General features: G+C 47.6%; 1 protein-coding gene across 1 annotated transcript in view; it reads right to left on the reverse strand.

Annotated features, from left to right (window-relative positions):
- The window catches only part of PLEKHH1 (pleckstrin homology, MyTH4 and FERM domain containing H1), a 55943-nt gene that overhangs the window by 26454 nt on the left and 11762 nt on the right, over nucleotides 1–17727 (reverse strand). The window contains exons 3-7 of the mRNA XM_032245838.1: nucleotides 7663–7725; nucleotides 5877–6026; nucleotides 1987–2070; nucleotides 992–1073; nucleotides 135–892 (exon numbers count right to left, since the gene is read on the reverse strand). Coding sequence (XP_032101729.1) covers nucleotides 135–892; nucleotides 992–1073; nucleotides 1987–2070; nucleotides 5877–6026; nucleotides 7663–7725 — 1137 coding nt within the window. The remainder of the gene's footprint in view (nucleotides 1–134; nucleotides 893–991; nucleotides 1074–1986; nucleotides 2071–5876; nucleotides 6027–7662; nucleotides 7726–17727) is intronic.

Raw genomic sequence — 17727 nt, forward strand, 5'->3', positions numbered from 1 at the left:
GCTCTGTGGTACCCGCCTGCCAGGGCCTCTATGAGGATGCCAGCAGCCTCCTCTCCCACTCAGTGCATGGCTGTGCTCAGCCAGCAGTGTTCATTAGCTCTGCTCCTCTGCCTAGCCTGGAGGTCGCCTCTTACCCAGGGTGGTAACTGGTGCAGTGGGGGTGTAGGTGGCTTGCTACCCGGCTCCACTTCCTCCGGCTCAGCTCCAAGGGCCTTTGGGCTCTCTCTTTCCTCCTTCTTCCCTGCTGGGGGTGGCTCCTCCATCTCCATCTTCTCTGGTTCATCCCGGTACCCAGCTCGGGCCTCCAGCTCAGGAAGGCCAGAGGGGTGGAGTGCTGAGAAGGTCCCAATCTCAATGCTCAGTACGTGGTCAAAGTGTCCATGGCCCACCTGGGGCTGGCTGTGGTGCCTTTTGGCCAACTGGATACTGTCCCTTGGGGTGTTAGGAGCCCGCACTATTGGTAGGGTCAGACTGCTGCCAGGGCCACCTTCTTTGGCAGAAGTCCTTGTACCAGGGAGCGTCCCTCTCTGAGCGGTAACCAGACGCTCACCCCAGGAAGCTGAACCACATCTGAAGGTTCGAAGCTTCATGCATGGCTGGCGGGGACAGCCCTCTCTTCCCAGATGAGGTTGAAGGGGCTTGGCCTCTATTACTTCCCCAGAATGGACCGTGCTGGAAATAGAATCCTCCAAGGGGCTTGCTGCTTCAGAAACAGAGTCCTTGCTCTGCAGGGCACCTGGGGAAGGTGCAAGCACAGCTGCCTTCAGACCCTGGGCCTGGGAGCCACTGTCCTGGCCCACAGGCTGGATGCCTGGCTCTGAAGGGACAGAATCCTGCTCTGCAGCTCCGTGGGGGGGCACCAGCAGCTTCCGTGAAGGAGCTATCTGAATAGCTGTGGTTGGGGTAAAAACAGTCACATTGAGAGCTCCCTCACCTCAGCCCCATCCCCACCACACATCTACCGCACACCTGCACACCCGGGCCTGCCTACCTTCTAGCGCATCTTGAAGGGCTCCCACCTGCTCCACCAGGCACTGATTACAGCTTTTCAGATGCTGATTCTCCATCTCAAGCTGAGCAAAAAAAAAAAGAAAAGTGAAGATTTAGGACACCTAGCCTATAGTTCAGACATATTTTTCAATTCTCTATTTTTTTTGAGTCAGGGCCTCTCTCTGTTGCCCAGACTAAAGTACAGTGGAACAATCTTGGCTCACTGCAGCCTTGACCTCCCAGGCCCAAGCAATTCCCCCACCTCAGCCTTCTGAGTAGCTGGGACTATGGATGCACACCACCAGGTCCAGCTAATTTTGTTTATTTTTTGTAGAGATGAGCTGTTGCTATGTTGCCCAGGCTGGTCTCAAACTCCTGGACTCAAACAATCTGCCCACCTCAGCCTCCCACGGTGCTGGGATTACAGGTATGTGCCACTGCACCTGGCTGCTGCATGTTCTTTTCTTTTCTTTTTTTCAGAAAACGTCTGGCTCTATCACCCAAGCTGGAGTGCAGTGATGCAATACTGGCTCACTGCAACCTCTGCCTCCTGGGCTCAAGCTACCCTCCCACCTCAGCCTCCCAAGGAGCTGGGACTACAGGTACACACCACTATGCTTGGCTAATTTTTGTATTTTTTTTTTAGAGACAGGGTTTTGCAATATTGGCCAGGCTGGTCTCAAAGTAAATAAATGAGAAAGTGGAGAGAGTGGACAATGGCCTGTGTGGGCTTCCTAGAAAGAAACGGAGGGGGCTTTTCAGAAGTGAGACACATTCCTTCCTCCAAACTTAAACCCAGCACCAAGTTAGTCAGGAACACCAGGGAGACCCAACCAAGACAAAAGGAAAGGGGAAGTGAACCACGGCATCTCGGCGTGGAAGCTGAATAAGGTACACGTGCTGGACAGAATGAAGGTCAGCCGAGGCACGCCAGAAAGAAGGGGACAGGAAACTCCAGGGGTCAGGGCAGGCCCCCAAGATGATTTTCCAACCCACCTCTGCTAACTTGAGTGTCACCCATTCCTTGATCTTTGCAGCTTTTTCTTGAACAGTTTTTGCTTCCTCTGCTCTCATCTGCTTCTGCAAGAAAGAAAGGGCCTTTGGTTAATCCCAACAGTCACCAGCAGAGTGATTGACTGGAGGTGGGCGGCCCCAAGAAGAAACATCAGGTGTGCATGCCACTGACCTCACAAAGCAAGGGAGCAGAAATCGTCTGTGGCAATATTATTTGATAAGGCAACATAAAATTTAAAAACTCAAAACCGGAAATACTCTAAGTGTTTACCACTAAGGGGTTGGCTGAATAAACATGGCACATCCCTGATATGGAAGGAGAACGCTGTGCTTCCATATGCAAGCAACGTTAATAGTGAGGAGTGGAAATCAAGGATTGGGGATGGAGAGAAAGGTGACTTGTCATTTTATACTCCTCTGGCCATTTTGTATTTTTTTACTATAAGCATGTAGGTATTACCTTTATAGTTAAAAAACAAAAAATAAGGTGAAATTGCAGATAACTGAGGTATTTCCCTCAAAATAGTCAAAAGAGGAGATGATTGAAAAGGAGGTTTGCATCTAAAGAGAAGCCTGGCCTGGCGTGGTGGCTAATGCCTGTAATCCCAGCACTTTGGAAGTCTGAGGCAGGCAGATCACCTGAGGTCGGGAGTTTGAGACCAGCCTGGCCAACATGGACAAAACCCTGTCTCTACAAAACTTAGCCAGTCATGGTAGCAGGTGCCTGTAATCCCAGCTACTTGAGAGGTTGTGGCAGGAGAATCGCTTGAACCTGGGTGGCAGAGGTTGCAGTGAGCCAAGACTGCACCACTGCACTCCAGCCTGGGTGACAGAGTAAGATTCAGTCTCCAAAAGAAAAAAGGAAAGAAAAGAAAAGAAAAATGTGGCTGGTCATGGTGGCTCACACCTGTAATCCTAGCATTTTGAGAGGCCAAGGCGGGTGCATCACCTGAGGTCAAGAGTTCAGTACCAGCCTGGCCAAGAAGGAAAAACCCCGTCTCTACTAAAAATATAAAAATTAGCCAGATGTGGTGGTGGGCACCTGTAATCCCAGCTACTCCAGAAGCTGAGGCAGGAGAATCACTTGAACCTGGGGGGTGGAGTCTGCAATGAGCCAAGATCGCGCCCCTACACTCCGGCCTGGGCGAAAGAGTGAGATTCCCATCTCAAAAATAAATAAATAAATAAAATAAAGAAAAAGAAGAACAGCCTAAGATAGAATGAAATATAGGCTTTGATTCTACATGTGAGGCCCCTTTGCTGTAAGACTGGGCAGGAAGCCTAACCCCTCGGGGCCTGCATTACCACCTGATACTCCCCCTTGCTGGGCCATTCTGAGGATAGTGTGAAAGAAAGTCCACAGCGCTAGGTGTGGGTATCAACTGGTTCTACAGTGAGAACCAGTTCCAGGATCCAAAAAGCACGCAGGCAACGGGTATATACCGACTTGTCTGGAGACCAGCAACAAGTCTGATAGGAAAAACCTGCCTAATACTTATCAGATGATGCACATAAGCTCCACACAAAGAAACTATGAAAATGAGATGGGAATGTGATGTCGGACTCTCAGTATTTTAGAGCTGGAAGGACCTTAAAGGTTATCTAGTTCAAGGTGTGGCAAACAATGGCCTTCAGGCCAAATCCCGTCCTCTACCTGCTTGCCCCCACCCAAACCTGTTTTTGTAAATAAAGCTGCATTGTAATACAGCCATGCCCATTCATTTATGCATTATCCATGGCTGCTTCCAGGTTAAAACAGCAGCTTTGACCAGTTGCCACAGAGACCTGTGGCCCACAAGGCCTAAGGTAGTTATTACCTGGACCTTTACAGAAAATGCTGGCTGACCCCTTACCTGGTTGGATATTGTGTTTGTACTCCCGTGGAATGGACAGAGACAAGCCGTCACTCGCTAAGGCCCTACAGTGAGAAATGGCTTGTCTCTGTCCATTCATGGCACAGCTGGGACCAAAACCAGGTCTTTTGACTCACAGAACATTGTTCTTTCTTTTATGATCTTGACCTATTGATTCCAGTTATAAAATGACTGTTTTTCTGACCTAAGGAGCTTTAGCAAGAGTCATTTTGTCCACCATCCTCCAGGACACTGCCACTTCTAACTATGAGCCATTTAGAAAAGAAGGTAAGGGGGCCGGGCGCGGTGGCTCAAGCCTGTAATCCCAGCACTTTGGGAGGCTGAGGCGGGTGGATCACGAGGTCAGGAGATCGAGACCATCCCGGTCAACATGGTGAAACCCCGTCTCTACTAAAAATACAAAAAATTAGCTGGGCATGGTGGCGCGTGCCTGTAATCCCAGCGACTCAGGAGGCTGAGGCAGGAGAATTGCCTGAACCTGGGAGGTGGAGGTTGCGGTGAGCCGAGATTGCGCCATTGCACTCCAGCCTGGGTAACAAGAGCAAAACTCCGTCTCAAAAAAAAAAAAATAAATAAAAATAAAAAATAATAAAGAAAAGAAGGTAAGGTATGTCTAAAATCAATGGAGGAATTGATCAGAGGTTCCATGTGTCAAAATTCTATCTTTCCATCATTTTTCAGGAACACATGGTGCCCCACAGCATACAAAGGCACCTCCATTAATGGCCTGTTGGGTGAATGCTGATGAGTGAACATGAATTTGCCCACGATGGTTGGAGGGCACCACCAGGATTAGCTTCTCCTACATGGAGAAGGCATGTGTAGGAAATTAAAAGTCATCTGTTCAGACTGTGGGGTGTTTAGTTGGAAATGATGGCACTCTGGCACCAGGGGAAAGCTGAGTAGTTAAGACCAGTGGCAGAGGAAAGGGACAGAACTGGGATGGAGTTGGTGAGATTGTGAAGGGGAGAAGGCAGGACACAGGAACTGGCAGGGGGACATTCCAGAATCTTCTCAGGAGCAAAGGTGCCGAGCGGAGCTGAAATGCTGGGCAGTGGCAGCCCATGGGCTCCCATGTGCTCAGAAGGGAAGGCCCTGGTTTCTGAGGAGGCAGCAACTCCGGTCTCTCCCTCTTCAGGTTCATTGAGAAACTTTGGACAACAAGCTGGCCATGACTGACCATCCAGCTCTGTGCAGCTCTGAACATACTAAAGCCAAGTATCAAGTATCTCATCTTGGCAGGGCACGACAAGGTCAGGATGGAGAAAGGAAAGCTCTGTGTACCAAGCACTGACCATGGGCCTGACGCTAGGCACAGATCATATAGGTTGCTTCTCCCAACAGCCCTATGAGGTGTTTTCATCCTTCTCTTATAAATGTGTAAAATAAGAATCAGTGACTTAAACACTTTGCCCACTGTCAGAAGCAGCAGGTGTTAGAGGTGGGCTTCACACCCAGATCGGTCTGCCTCCAAGCTCCTTTTTCTACTCTGTCCCCTGCCTGGCTTCTCATGAGCAGATGTGGGAGGAAAAAGCCTTCCTATAATGAAACTTCTGCATAAAAGAATAGGCTCTGGCTGGATGTGGTGGCTCACGCCTGTAATCCCAGCACTTTGTGAGGTTGAGAAGGGCGTTTCATAAGGTCAGGAGTTTGAGACCAGCCTGGCCAATATGGTAAAACCCTGTCTCTACTAAAAACACAGAAATTAGCCGAGCATGGTGGGGCGCACATGTAGTCCCTGCTACTTGGGAGGCTGAGGCAGAAGAATCGCTTGAACCCAGGAGGTAGGGGTTGCAGTTAGCTGAGATCGGGGCACTGCACTCCAGCCTGGGTGACAGAGTGAGACTCCGCTTTAAAAAAAAAAAAGAAAAAAGAACAGGCTCAGGCAGGAGTGAGTTCCTAGCACTCAAGAGCTTGAGAGAAGCAGCTCAGGAATTTGGGGGCCAGTGATACAGATGTTGAAGAGGGCATGGTGCTCCCTTGCACATGAGCCCTTACCTGCTTCTCCAGCTGAGCCTCCAGCTGGCGGATGAGCTCATCTTTGCCCTGCATGGCTTTCAGCAATTCTTGGTATTTCTGGTACAGGCTGCCTGGAGAGTCCACATTCTTCAGATTGGACAGTTTTACCTTCTCTTCCATGACACCCACCTGAAAAGTACAATGATCTCATAGCGTCTCCCATCACTCACGGGGGGTGTACAGTGGCCAGTAATGTGGGACGGGACACCCTCTGATGCCCCAGGCTGTGACTCCCAGGCACAGCCCTTACCCAGGGCAGTCTGGGCCAATTAATACAGTTGTCATTTATAAAGCTCCTATCTGGGCAAAAGAAGGACTGACAAACTAGAAACACATTTTGGCTACTCTAGGTCATAGTTAGTAGTAATGGAGAGATGAGTAACAGGAGGGCAGAGGAGACAATAAGTGGGAAAAGCAGCTGTGTCTTCTGCCATCGACCTCCATGGATCCCAGTAGGAATGAGTTGGGCAGTACAAACAGTCTAGGAGGGCAACTGTCCCATCCCCACTGTGGTAGAGATACTTACTGCTCACTGGACAGCCATGTGCTGCCCCGTATTTCTCAAACCTCCTGCAGCTAGATGGGGCCATGTCACTGATCCAACCAATGGACTCCAAGTGGAAATGGTTCATCATTTCTGGACTCAAGTATGTATGCATGTGTGTATATATTTATTAATTTAAAAAAATTTTTTATAGCTGGGCATGGTGGCGCATGCCTGTAATCCCAGCGATTCAGGAGGCTGGGGCAGGAGAATTGCCTGAACCCAGGAGGCGGAGGTTGCAGTGAACCGAGATCGCGCCATTGCACTCTAGCCTGGGTAACAAGAGCGAAACTCCGTCTCAAAAAAAAAAAAAAAAAAATTTTTTTAAACAGACAGGATCTTGCTATGTCACCCAGGCTAGATTCAAACTCCTGAGCTCAAGGGATCCTCCAGCCTCAGGCTCCTAAGCAGGTGGGACCATGGGTACATACCACCGTGCCTGGCTGGGCTGAAGTATTTAAAAGCTGGTGCAGGCTGGGTGTGGTGGCTCACACTTGTAATCCCAGCACTTTGGGAGGCTGTGGTGGAAGGACTGCTTGAACCCAGGGGTTCGAGACCAGCCTGGGCAACATAGTGAGAGTCTGTCTCTATAAAAAAATAAATAAAAGAAAAATAAATTAGGCAAGACGCAGTAGCTCACACCTGTAATCCCAGCACTTTGGGAGGCTGAGGTGGGTGGATAGCTTAAGCCTAGCAGTTTGAGACCAGCCTGGACAACATAACAAGACCCCATCTCTAATAAAAAATAAAATAAAAATAAATTTTGAAAATAAGTAAGATCTAGTGCACAAGCATCCAGCTTTCTTTCCTTGCCATGGCAACCAAGAAGGCTGGGTGTTCCAAGTGGCCCAGCTATAAGATATGGGAGCCTCCTTCAACCTGGATTCCTGAGTGATTGTGGAAGCAGAATCACTGGCTAACCCTCAATGGACAGGTACCAGGAGTGAGAGCTAAACGTGATAAACCACTGAGACGTCACACTTCATTTGTTCCCATAGCATAGTCTAGACTATTGGGACTACTATACCCACTTGCTTCTCTGGTCTTTACCCAAAGACTCCATTCCCACAGAAAGCTCCATGCACACTCATTTGTTCAGGTACAATACAGGACTGCTGGTGATGTGTGTGTTGTCCACGTATGTCTGTGGGAAGGGCCTGGAAGGGCTGACAGTCATTCTCCTGCATATTCCTGCCAATCTCCCCCTCCACCCCTGGTTACCTGGGTCTCGGCGTTCTCTGCTCTCTGCTCTGCCTCCAGCAGCCTCCGCTCCAGCTCCTGCATCTGCTCGGTCAGAGAGAAAGGGGAGACGTAGGTGCCACGTCCCTACTGTGAACATGGCATCAAGGCCGCTTTAGGGAATTGCACACACACTGCACACAGGCCGGGCTTCAAGTGCCCATCTCAAGTGGCTCAAGGGTGTCAGGGTAAAGATTTTCAAGGCAACTCTTATCTCCCTAATCCTGCGTTCATGGGGCAGGTGATGAGCCCATGGCTGCTGTCCTCCCTGTTGAGGGAGTAGAGGCCCAGCTCTTTTGCCCTGATGGAGGGTGTCTGGGGAGGGCAGCAGCCCCACTGTCATGCTTCCTGAGCATCCTGCCCCGGTCCTGCCTTCAACCACCCTTTCCCCCAAGGCCCTTTCCTCTCAGCATTGGGTTGCAGGTGGGGCCATGCCGCTGCTCCCATAGGGGCCCTCCCTGGGTCATCGATAGAGAACATTTCTCCCCACTCAGAATATCTCACTGGCTGGGGACAAATACCTCCTTAACCATAGTCAAGGACATCTCTGCCTGTAGTGGCTTCATGGCTATTACCTTATTTGATTTCTTTAATCTTAAATAACTAGAAAGAGAACTAGAAGGCTCAAGATACATTTTTCAAAATTCTATCTTGTGAGCTGGGCATGGTGGTTCACGCCTGTAATCCCAGCACATTGAGAGTCAAAGGGAAGATGACTGGAGCCCTGGAGATTGAGACCAGTCTGGGCATATGCATCATACATGCCCCAGAGGTGCTGCATCCCAGCTGCGCCTTCCATGAGGCTGGACAGGCCCAGTGCCCCTCACTTCCCAAGCTCCAGCCTAACCTCCTCTCTAAGGATTTGGCCTCTTCTCTGGCTACTGAACCTTCTCCCCTCAGCCTGGACCCTGGCTGGTATTCAGTGAACTGATCAGTCCTTCTCTCTTTCCCAATCTCTCAGCTGAAATTCTACTTTCCCCAATTAAAAGTTGGATGGGCAGGACCCCCTAGCCTGCTGCTAGACAGTGAGAGGAAAGTTGCACGGGAGCAGCAGTTTGTGTTTGGGAACCTGGGGAACCTCTTTGCTCAGGGTGACTTTCTCTCATCCATTTTTTTCTTCTTTCGGGGGTTGGGGAGACATAGATGCTTTTGGGGCACATCCCCTCCGATAGAAAGTTAGAGTTATGCTCATCTGAAGATCCCAAGTAAAACCCAAGATTTACAGCCCATGGTACAAAAATGCCCCAGTGCTCCCGTGGATAGGGCCCCTCTGACAGGCATTCATGTGTTCAAGCCAAGGATGCCCACATCCCTTCTATCCTTCCTCTCTTGGAGTTAATAATGCTGCTTGAGCCTCTCGGCGGAAGCTGAGGGGGTGGGCTCGTTCTGGTCAGTCTTGGGCATCGGTTTGAGCCAGATGGATTGTCCTAAGTGACACAGTCCTCAAGCCTGTCCCAGAGGAGTTCCTTGACCTTCACACACCACACAGTTGCTGTGCAGCCACGGGGCAGATAACAACACAGCATAAATCTACATTATGGCTATAGGGGTGGTTGCCCAGTGCAAAAGGGATTCTACTCTGTTGAGGGGGAGGGTTGGTTGATACATAGTGGTGGCCCCCAGTGTTGGTACTGCATAACCCTTCCTTCTTTGACACCAGACCTAACTGGGGCAACCAGGTTCTCTCTCTCCAGGAATCTTGACTCAGGAGATGAGAGGCTGGAGCCAGGGAGTTGCCCTGGAAAAGGTGCACAAACCTCACCAGTCAGGGTTGTTGGACAGTTCCTTCAGCTCTGTGAGCTGTCCCAGGGTCCTTCTAATAAATCCCATTTGCTTAAGCTAGCCAGAGTTGGGTTGTTTAGGACTTTTTACCACACAGAAATAATCTAATGAATGCAGTAATTAGGAGCATTTGCTTTTCCTTTTCCTTTTTTTGGGGGGGACGGAGTCTTGCTGTCACCCAGGCTGGAGTGGCTGGAGTACAGCAGCACGATCTCAGCTCACTGCAACCTCTGCCTCCCGGCTTCAAATGCTTCTCCTGCCTCATCCTCCTGAGTAGCTGGGATTACAGGCACACACCACCACAGCCGGCTAATTTTTGTATTCCTAGTAGAGACGGGGTTTCACCACGTTGGTTAGGCTGGTCTCGAACTCCTGACCTCATGATCCGCCTGCTTTGGCCTCCCAAAGTGCTGGGATTACAGGAGTGAGCCACTGCGCCCAGTCACATTTTCTTTTTCAAGAATAAAATGAAATACTGAATGGGAAGACCCTGGACCCTCAATAAGTTTCCCACATTGAACTTCAGCAGGACGACTGAGACCTAACATCTGCTCTGTAGCTCAGAAGAAGGCATAGGCTTTCTATTGGAAACGATAATTCATATTTGTGACATTCTGCAATGATTGCATGATATTTTCTAACTTCATGTGATGGGGAAATTTGCCTTGCTCTTTTGCAAATGGAGACCAAGGTGGAGTAAAGGATAAACTTGGGTCTTACCTCCATTTGGGTCAAGAGTGATAAGTCAATGACATTGGTCAGAACCAGAAATCGCTCTGTTGTTGGCCACACAGTGAGCATTTTTTCCCCTCAGGATTTTATTATCTATCCCATGGACATGCTATTATTGAAGTAGATGGAATGGCAAGGTACCTTTCAGAGCCTGTGGTCTCCCCTGGGGTATTCCCCCCAGCCCTGGGTCAGCCTCTGTCACTGCCAGGGGGTCCTCATTGCTGCCGACCCTCCCAGTCCTTCTTATCCACCTGGCAAGGACACTTGACACTCAAAGCATTTCATATTCACCTTTATGTTGGAGTATTCTTTTTTCTCCAAAACTAGTGTCTGAACATTTTAGCCCCAGCATCAACACTTTTCACAAGGGCAGATCTTTCTTCCTTACCCTTGCTAAAAGAGCCACACCTGGAGCTCTGCAAAGCTGGTGCTATAGGTGGGCAGCCTCATTTGGCTGTTCCAGGGTTGTTGTTTTTTTTTTGAGATGGGGTCTTGCTCTGTCGTCAGGCTGGAGTGCAGTGCCGCAATCTCGGCTCACTGCAACCTCCACCTCCTGGGTTCAAGCGATTCTTCCGCCTCAGCCTCCCGAGTAGCTGGGACCACAGGCACGTGCCATCATGCCCGGCTATTTTTTGTATTTTTAGTAGAGATGGGGTTTCACCATGTTGGCCAGGATGGTCTCGATCTCTTGACCTTGTGATCCACCCACCTCGGCCTCCCAAAGTGCTGGGATTACAGGTGTGAGCCACCACGCTTGGCCTGTTCCAGGGTTTTCTAGGACCATGGCCTCAGCTGTCCTTTCAGTGTGGGGTCTGGGGCGACACACCAGACAAGGAGGTGTCAGGTTTAGGTGGCTGACATGGATCTACTTTCACCAGCTGCACATAAGACTCATAAGCTGCCCTAGAACTGGCTGCAGCAACCTGACGAAATGCACTTGGCACCAATCGTATTTAACCCTCAAGTGCACAGCTCCTTGTCACATGCTGTGAGATGCTGTGAAATATCAGCCCACGGTGGCGGGAGCAGCTGGGACTCTCCTGCACTCCCAGCACAGTCCTGCCATGCTGAGCAGTGGCCTGAGCCAAAAGCCACAGCATCCTGGGTCTCAACTATCCCTTTGAGAAAAGGGTTCAACATTCTTTTTTTTTTTTTGAAACAGAATCTCACTGTGTTGCCCAGGCTGGAGTGCAGTGGCCGATCTCAGCTCACTGTAATCTCTGCCTCCCAGTTTCAAGTGATTCTCGTGTCTCAGCCTCCCAAGTAACTGGGATTACAGAGGTGCACCATCATGCCTGGCTAATTTTTGTATTTTTAGTAGAAATGGGATTTCGCCATGTTGGTCAGGCTGGTCTCGAACTTCTGGCCTCATGTGATTGGCCTGCCTTGGCCTCCCCAGCTGCTGGGATCAGAGGTGTGAGCCCTGGCACCCGGCCAGGGTTCAACATTCTTATTGCTGCCTTGCTCCCACGGGAAAGAATGGCACAGCTACGAGGTAAGACTTTGGAACCTGACTGACTCCACTACAGTGTGGTTTTAAATTCCTTAATGTCTCTGTGTCTCAGTTTACTCTTCAGTTAAAGTAAAAAGAGTAATGACACCTCCTAGGATCGCTGTGAAGATTCCACAAGTTGTCCCATGTATAAAGCACACATGTATGACCTGGCATTTGGAAGTTTATAGGTAAAAGCTGCTTGTTATTTTTTTCTTATACAAAGATGGCACTTAGGAGCAGGGAGACCAGTTTGCTGGGGACAGTGTGATGCTCACCTGTTGTCACACCATAACAAGTAATAGAGCCTCCTTTCACCTTCTCTCTAGTGTGTCCTGCTTTAGGCGATAGATTACATGATCAAATTACTTAGGATTCACCTACAGAATGAATGGGTTTAAGCCAGAGGTTGCCCACTATTAATTTAAAGAGTGTCCTGTAAGACCTACACTGTGTTGTGGGCATTTAGCCTTTATGTATATAAATAAACAGGGCCACTTGGTCTGTGTAGAGCTCTGTGTGTGTGTGTGTGTATATATATGACATTTAGGCTATACTTACATAGCTAAACAGGGTCACTGTCATAAGCACTGTATATGCATTAGCTCATTTACATTTCATAACAACCCTAGAAGGCAGATACTATTAGTATCCCTATTGTGTGAATCAGGAAGCTAAAACAGAGAGGTTAGGCAACTTGCCTAAGGTCACACAGCTACTAAGATTCCAAGCCAGAATTCAAACTCAAGTAGACTGACTCCAGAGTCCATGCTGTCAGCCACTGTACTCTACTGCCTCTCACATCCCACTCTCACATGTCACATAAAAACCAGAGTCCACATACATCTTGATTTCCAATTTCTCTTAAAAAATCAAAAGATTGGCCAGGCACAGAGGCTCATGCCTGTAATCCTAGCACTTTGGGAGGCTAAGGCAGGCGGATTATGAGGTCAGGAGATCAAGACCAGCCTGACCAACATGGTAAAATCCTGTCTCTACTAAAAATACAAAAAATTAGCCGGGCATGGTGGCATGCACCTATAGTCCCAGCTACTCGGGAGACTGAAGAAGGAGAATCGCTTGAACCCAGGAGGTGGAGGTTGCAGTGAGCCAAGACTACACTACAGCACTCCAGCGTGGCCACAGAGCAAGACTCCATCTCAAACAAACAAACAAACAAATAAGAATTAGCTAGGCGTGGTGGTACATGCCTGTAGTCCCAGCTACTTGGGAGGCTGAGGCAGGAGAATCACTTGAACCCAGGAGGTAGAGGTTGCAGTGAGCCAAGGTCACGCCACTGCACTCCAGCCTGGGTGACAGAGTGAGACTCTGTTTTTAAAAAAAAAAAAAAATTTTTTTTTAAATCTCTCTTTCACACACACACACAGCATGAAAGTTCTAGAAGGCATCTTATCACAAAACAAATCAGATCTGTGAGCACAGAGATCTGCTAAGATCCATTCCATGATGATTTTATGCAAACTTCAACATACTTCAACACATTCTTGTATTCCCCTTTTATGGTACCTGGCCTTGTCACAAAGTATGAGATATTTTAGGATATGTTTTTCTGGGCCACCCATATGTGTTCAGCACTTAAGCTGAACTGCTGCCTCTGTATAATCCATATGAGGTAGGAGGAGCAACATCCATTGTTTTCTTGCTTAAGGGGAGTGAATGGAACCATCTATACACTCAGAAAAATTTCTGAACTACAAATTTTTGGTAGGTAGATCTATAACAGAGTTACACTGCAAAACCTTAGTTGGTGAAACTGGCAAGCGATTGTGACAGAGTGAAATTACACATGGTTGCACTGGAACTAGATGTGGTAAATGCCACTTCAGTTAGAAATTTTTAAGCTACGAAAAGAATAATGTTTTGTCACATTATTTCTTCTTTTATTAATATGCTCAAAGCCCTTTTGCAAGCAGATAGGGAGTAAAGAAAAACCTTGTAGGCTGGGTGTGGTGGCTCATGCCTATAATCCCAGCACTTTGGCAGGCTGAGGGAGGTGGATCATGAGGTCGGGAGTTCAAGACCAGCCTGACCAACATGGTGAAACCCTGTCTGTACTAAAAATACAAAAATTAGTCAGGCATGGTGGCACGCGTCTATAATCCCAGCTACTCAGGAGGCTAAGAAAGGAGAATCACTTGAACCCAGGAGGCGGGGGTTGCACTCAGCTGAGACCACACCACTACACTCCAGCCTGGGTGACAGAGTGAGACTCCATCTCAAAAAACAAAACAAAACAAAACAAAAAACAAACAAACAAAAAACCTTATCTTAGTTCTAATATTGATGTCATGTGTTCATAATGATAATTCCTACAAAGCTCTTTTGCGGATAGATATTATACTACCAGTTTTCTGATAGGATAACTGAGAAACAGGTCTAGTAAGAATGAAAAAGTCCAAGGAAGAACATTTTAATATCCATTTATGTGGCCTGTCAGAATAGTATCAATTTTTGAATTGATCTGAATAGGCTTTGTGGCTTCTCCAGCAGGCCGAGAAAGACAGCTAGGGAAAATGACGTGAGCAGAGCAGGGAAAGATGTGAATCTCAAGTCATCAGCCACTCCCTCAGCCTCCTCTACTGGAAGGAAAAGGAACCCACATCTAACCTGGCTCCAGAATGGGATGGCCCAGGCAGTCTGGGTGACTATGGCAACAGTACACCAGACCCAGAGGTGTAACAGCAAAGGCGCAGTCTGGACTCTCCTCCCTCTTCATCCAGCTCTCTCTCCCTTAGATGAAGGATTATCTAAGAGCCTTGACATTTCTTTTTTTAAAAAAATTCTTTTTAGCACTGTTATTCCCTGACTAGAATGATAATTTTGTATGGGGGAGTCAGGTACGAGTAGGCTGTGTCAAGGTAGGAAGAAGGGCATTCTTCCACGCCTCCACAGCCCACAGGCAGGTCTGATCCCAAGCAGAGACAGTACCCCAGGGAAGCACCCAGGCTTTGCTCACCCTGCAGGACAGCCAGCAGTCAGCAGCCTGCAGTCATCAGGTCATGCGATGTCCCAGGGCCAGCTGTGTGGAGAGGTAGGGGAGCAGGTGGGTGAGAGGGCTGGCCAGAGACTCAGCTGATATGGCTCCTCCCAGTGCGGGTGGGAACTGGTCCCAATTCTGGATCCCAGCAGGAGCTCCCCTGAGAAACCCAAGCCATCTCTTCCTGTGATTTATAACTTGTCTTGGTTCTGCTAGGGAAAGCATCTCATGAATTGCTGGACCTGTCTTACAGGTTTAGGGACCACTGCAGGGGACAGACACAACCCCAACATTGACCAACATGGTATTTATGGCCTTAGGATTTCCTGCTAAGAGGTCCAGTGTCAGGCTAAGGTCCCAGCCCTTTTCTTTACTTAAGTCTCCCACCCCATGGTCCCTAGGCCAGATCTGTATCTCCCCTTCCCTCCCGCATGCCCAGTTGTTCCTGCCATGTCTACACCTTTCCCCTTTCTTGACTCATCACACTATGTGCCCCTAACATTTCCATGTGAGGGCATTCTGGTTACATGAGGATCAGAGACAGACTTGAAGACAAGAAGGTGTCAATATTATGAAATTCAGTTTACCCAGACTCCAGGGGCTGTAGAGAAAGAAGGTATGGTATTTATAATGTGATTAAGGCTTTCCAGTCACTCTGTTGGCCCCTAAGGAATAGGGTAGAGAGGCACGGTAAAACATTGATTATGAAATATTTTAAGGCAAACAGAAACATGTAGAGATCCAGGATCTTGCTGTGTCACCCAGGTGGAGTATAGTGTGATCATAGCTCACTGCAGCCTCAAAGGCCGTGGCTCAAGAGATCCTCCCACCTTGGCCTCTGAGTCACTGGGATTACAGGCATGCACCACCACACCTGAGGAGAATAATTTTTTCTTTTTTTTTTCTTTTTGTGAGAATAATTTTTTAAAAACATGTATCTGCCAGTTGGGCGCGGTGGCTCACACCTGTAATCTCAACACTTTGGGAGGCCAAGGTGTGTGGATCATCTGAGGTTGGGAGTTCGAGACCAGCCTGACCAACATGGAGAAACCCAGTCCCTACTAAAAGTACAAAACTAGTCAGGCATGGTGGCACATGCCTGTAATCCCAACTACTCAGGAGGCTGAGGCAGGAGAATCACCTGAACCCAGGAGGTGGAGGTTGCAGTGAGCCGAGATCACACCATTGCACTCCAGCATGGGCAGCAAGAGCAAAACTCAAAAAAAATAAAAATAAAAAACCAAAAAAAATGTATCTGCTTGTCACTTGTCACTTTGCCTAAAAAATACCCCCCAAAAAACCATATATCTACCACTCAGCTTTGTCAATCTTTAATTTTTGTCACGTCTGCTTCTGATGTTTGTCTTTAAGAAACGGACCGTGACAGATGCAGTTGAAGCCCTGCGTACTTCTCTCCAATGTTACTCCCTTTTCTCTAGCATTGACCCTACCTTTGGTTGTGTTTATACTTTTACCTCATTTGTATATGATAAATATACCTGGGGTTACATTTTCTTATGGCAGTAAGTGGCTTCAGTGGGTCATGTTCTCCCAGGACCCACCTGGCTCTCTTCACTTCTCTAACTTACCTGTAAACATTTGACTTTGCAACCCCCAGGTTAGCCATTAAATGGTTCTAATTGCTGTAATCTAAGACAATGTTTCTGATTTTTTTTTTTTTTTTTTTTTTTCTTTTTTTTTTTTTTTAGCAGCAGAGCTTTGGTTCAGTTGAAATCATATACTAGGCAGGGCACAGTGGCTCACACCTGTAATCCCAGCACTTTGGTAGGCTGAGGCAGGCGGATCACCTGAGGTCGGGAGTTCGAGACCAGCCTGACCAACATAGAGAAAGCCCATCTCTACTAAAAATACAAAATTAGATGGGTGTGGTGGTGCATGCCTGTAATCCCAGCTACTCAGGAGGCTGAGGCAGGAGAATCACTTGAAGCCAGGAGGCGGAGGTTGCGGTGAGCCGAGATCACACCATTGCACTCCAGCCTGGGCAACAAGAGCAAAACTCTGTCTCAAAAAAAAAAAAAAGAAAGAAAGAAAAGAAATCATATGCTTATTCCCAAATATAGAAAATCCATGAGTGTGGATCTGGGATGAGAAACAACAAATAGTACTGTCTTGGCAGGTTTTTAGAATTACATAAACTGTTTGATGCTGTTTATATCCTTCAGATGTTTTTAGTTCAATGCTGATTTTTGAGATTTACTGATCTTACAAATGTAGTTCTACTTGAATCATGTTTAATTGCAATATAGTATTCCACCATACAAATACACTACATATGTTTATCCATCCCTCTGTTGGACATTTAGAATGTTTCCAATTTTTCATACACCAATGCTGCAATATATATGTCACCTTGTGACCAATATATTTGGATTTATTTCTGCCACTTCATTTATCCCTTCTGTTTACTCCTTTTTTCTTTCTTTCTTTCTTTTTTTTTTTTTTTTTTTTTGAGACAGAGTCTTGCTCCGTCGCCCAGGCTGGAGTGCAGTGACGCCATCCTGGCTTACTGCAACCTTCGCCTTCTGGGTTTAAGCAATTCTCCTGCCTCAGCCTCCTGAGTGGCTGGGATTACAGATGCAGGCCACCATACCCAGCTCATTTTTGTATTTTTACTAGAGGTGAGGTTTCACCATGTTGGTCAGGCTGGTCTTGAACTCCTGATCTCATGATCCACCCACCTCGGCCTCCCAAAGTGCTGGAATTACAGGCATGAGACACTGCACCTGGCATCCTTTTTTTGAGATATTATTTTCTTGTCCCTATCTGGATTTAATAGGCTTTCCTTTTTTCATTTCCTCACTCTACTGATTTGAGGTATACATACGCTGCTTCTATTTGTTATTCCTTCTATTATTCTAAAGACTGCTGGTTTTTCCCTATTATGTATCCTATCTTTCTTTCTCATATAAATAGAACCCTCAACTTTTAGCTTAGCATGTTGTTATTCAGAATAAAGACTATATTTCTGTTTGTAGAAATATACAAACCTTCTTTGTAGCTGGGTATAACCAGGTGAATAAGA

Source organism: Sapajus apella, unplaced genomic scaffold (genome assembly GCF_009761245.1).
Source record: "Sapajus apella isolate SASKATOON/1434 unplaced genomic scaffold, GSC_monkey_1.0 scaffold59, whole genome shotgun sequence".
NCBI classification, from domain to species: domain Eukaryota; kingdom Metazoa; phylum Chordata; class Mammalia; order Primates; family Cebidae; genus Sapajus; species Sapajus apella.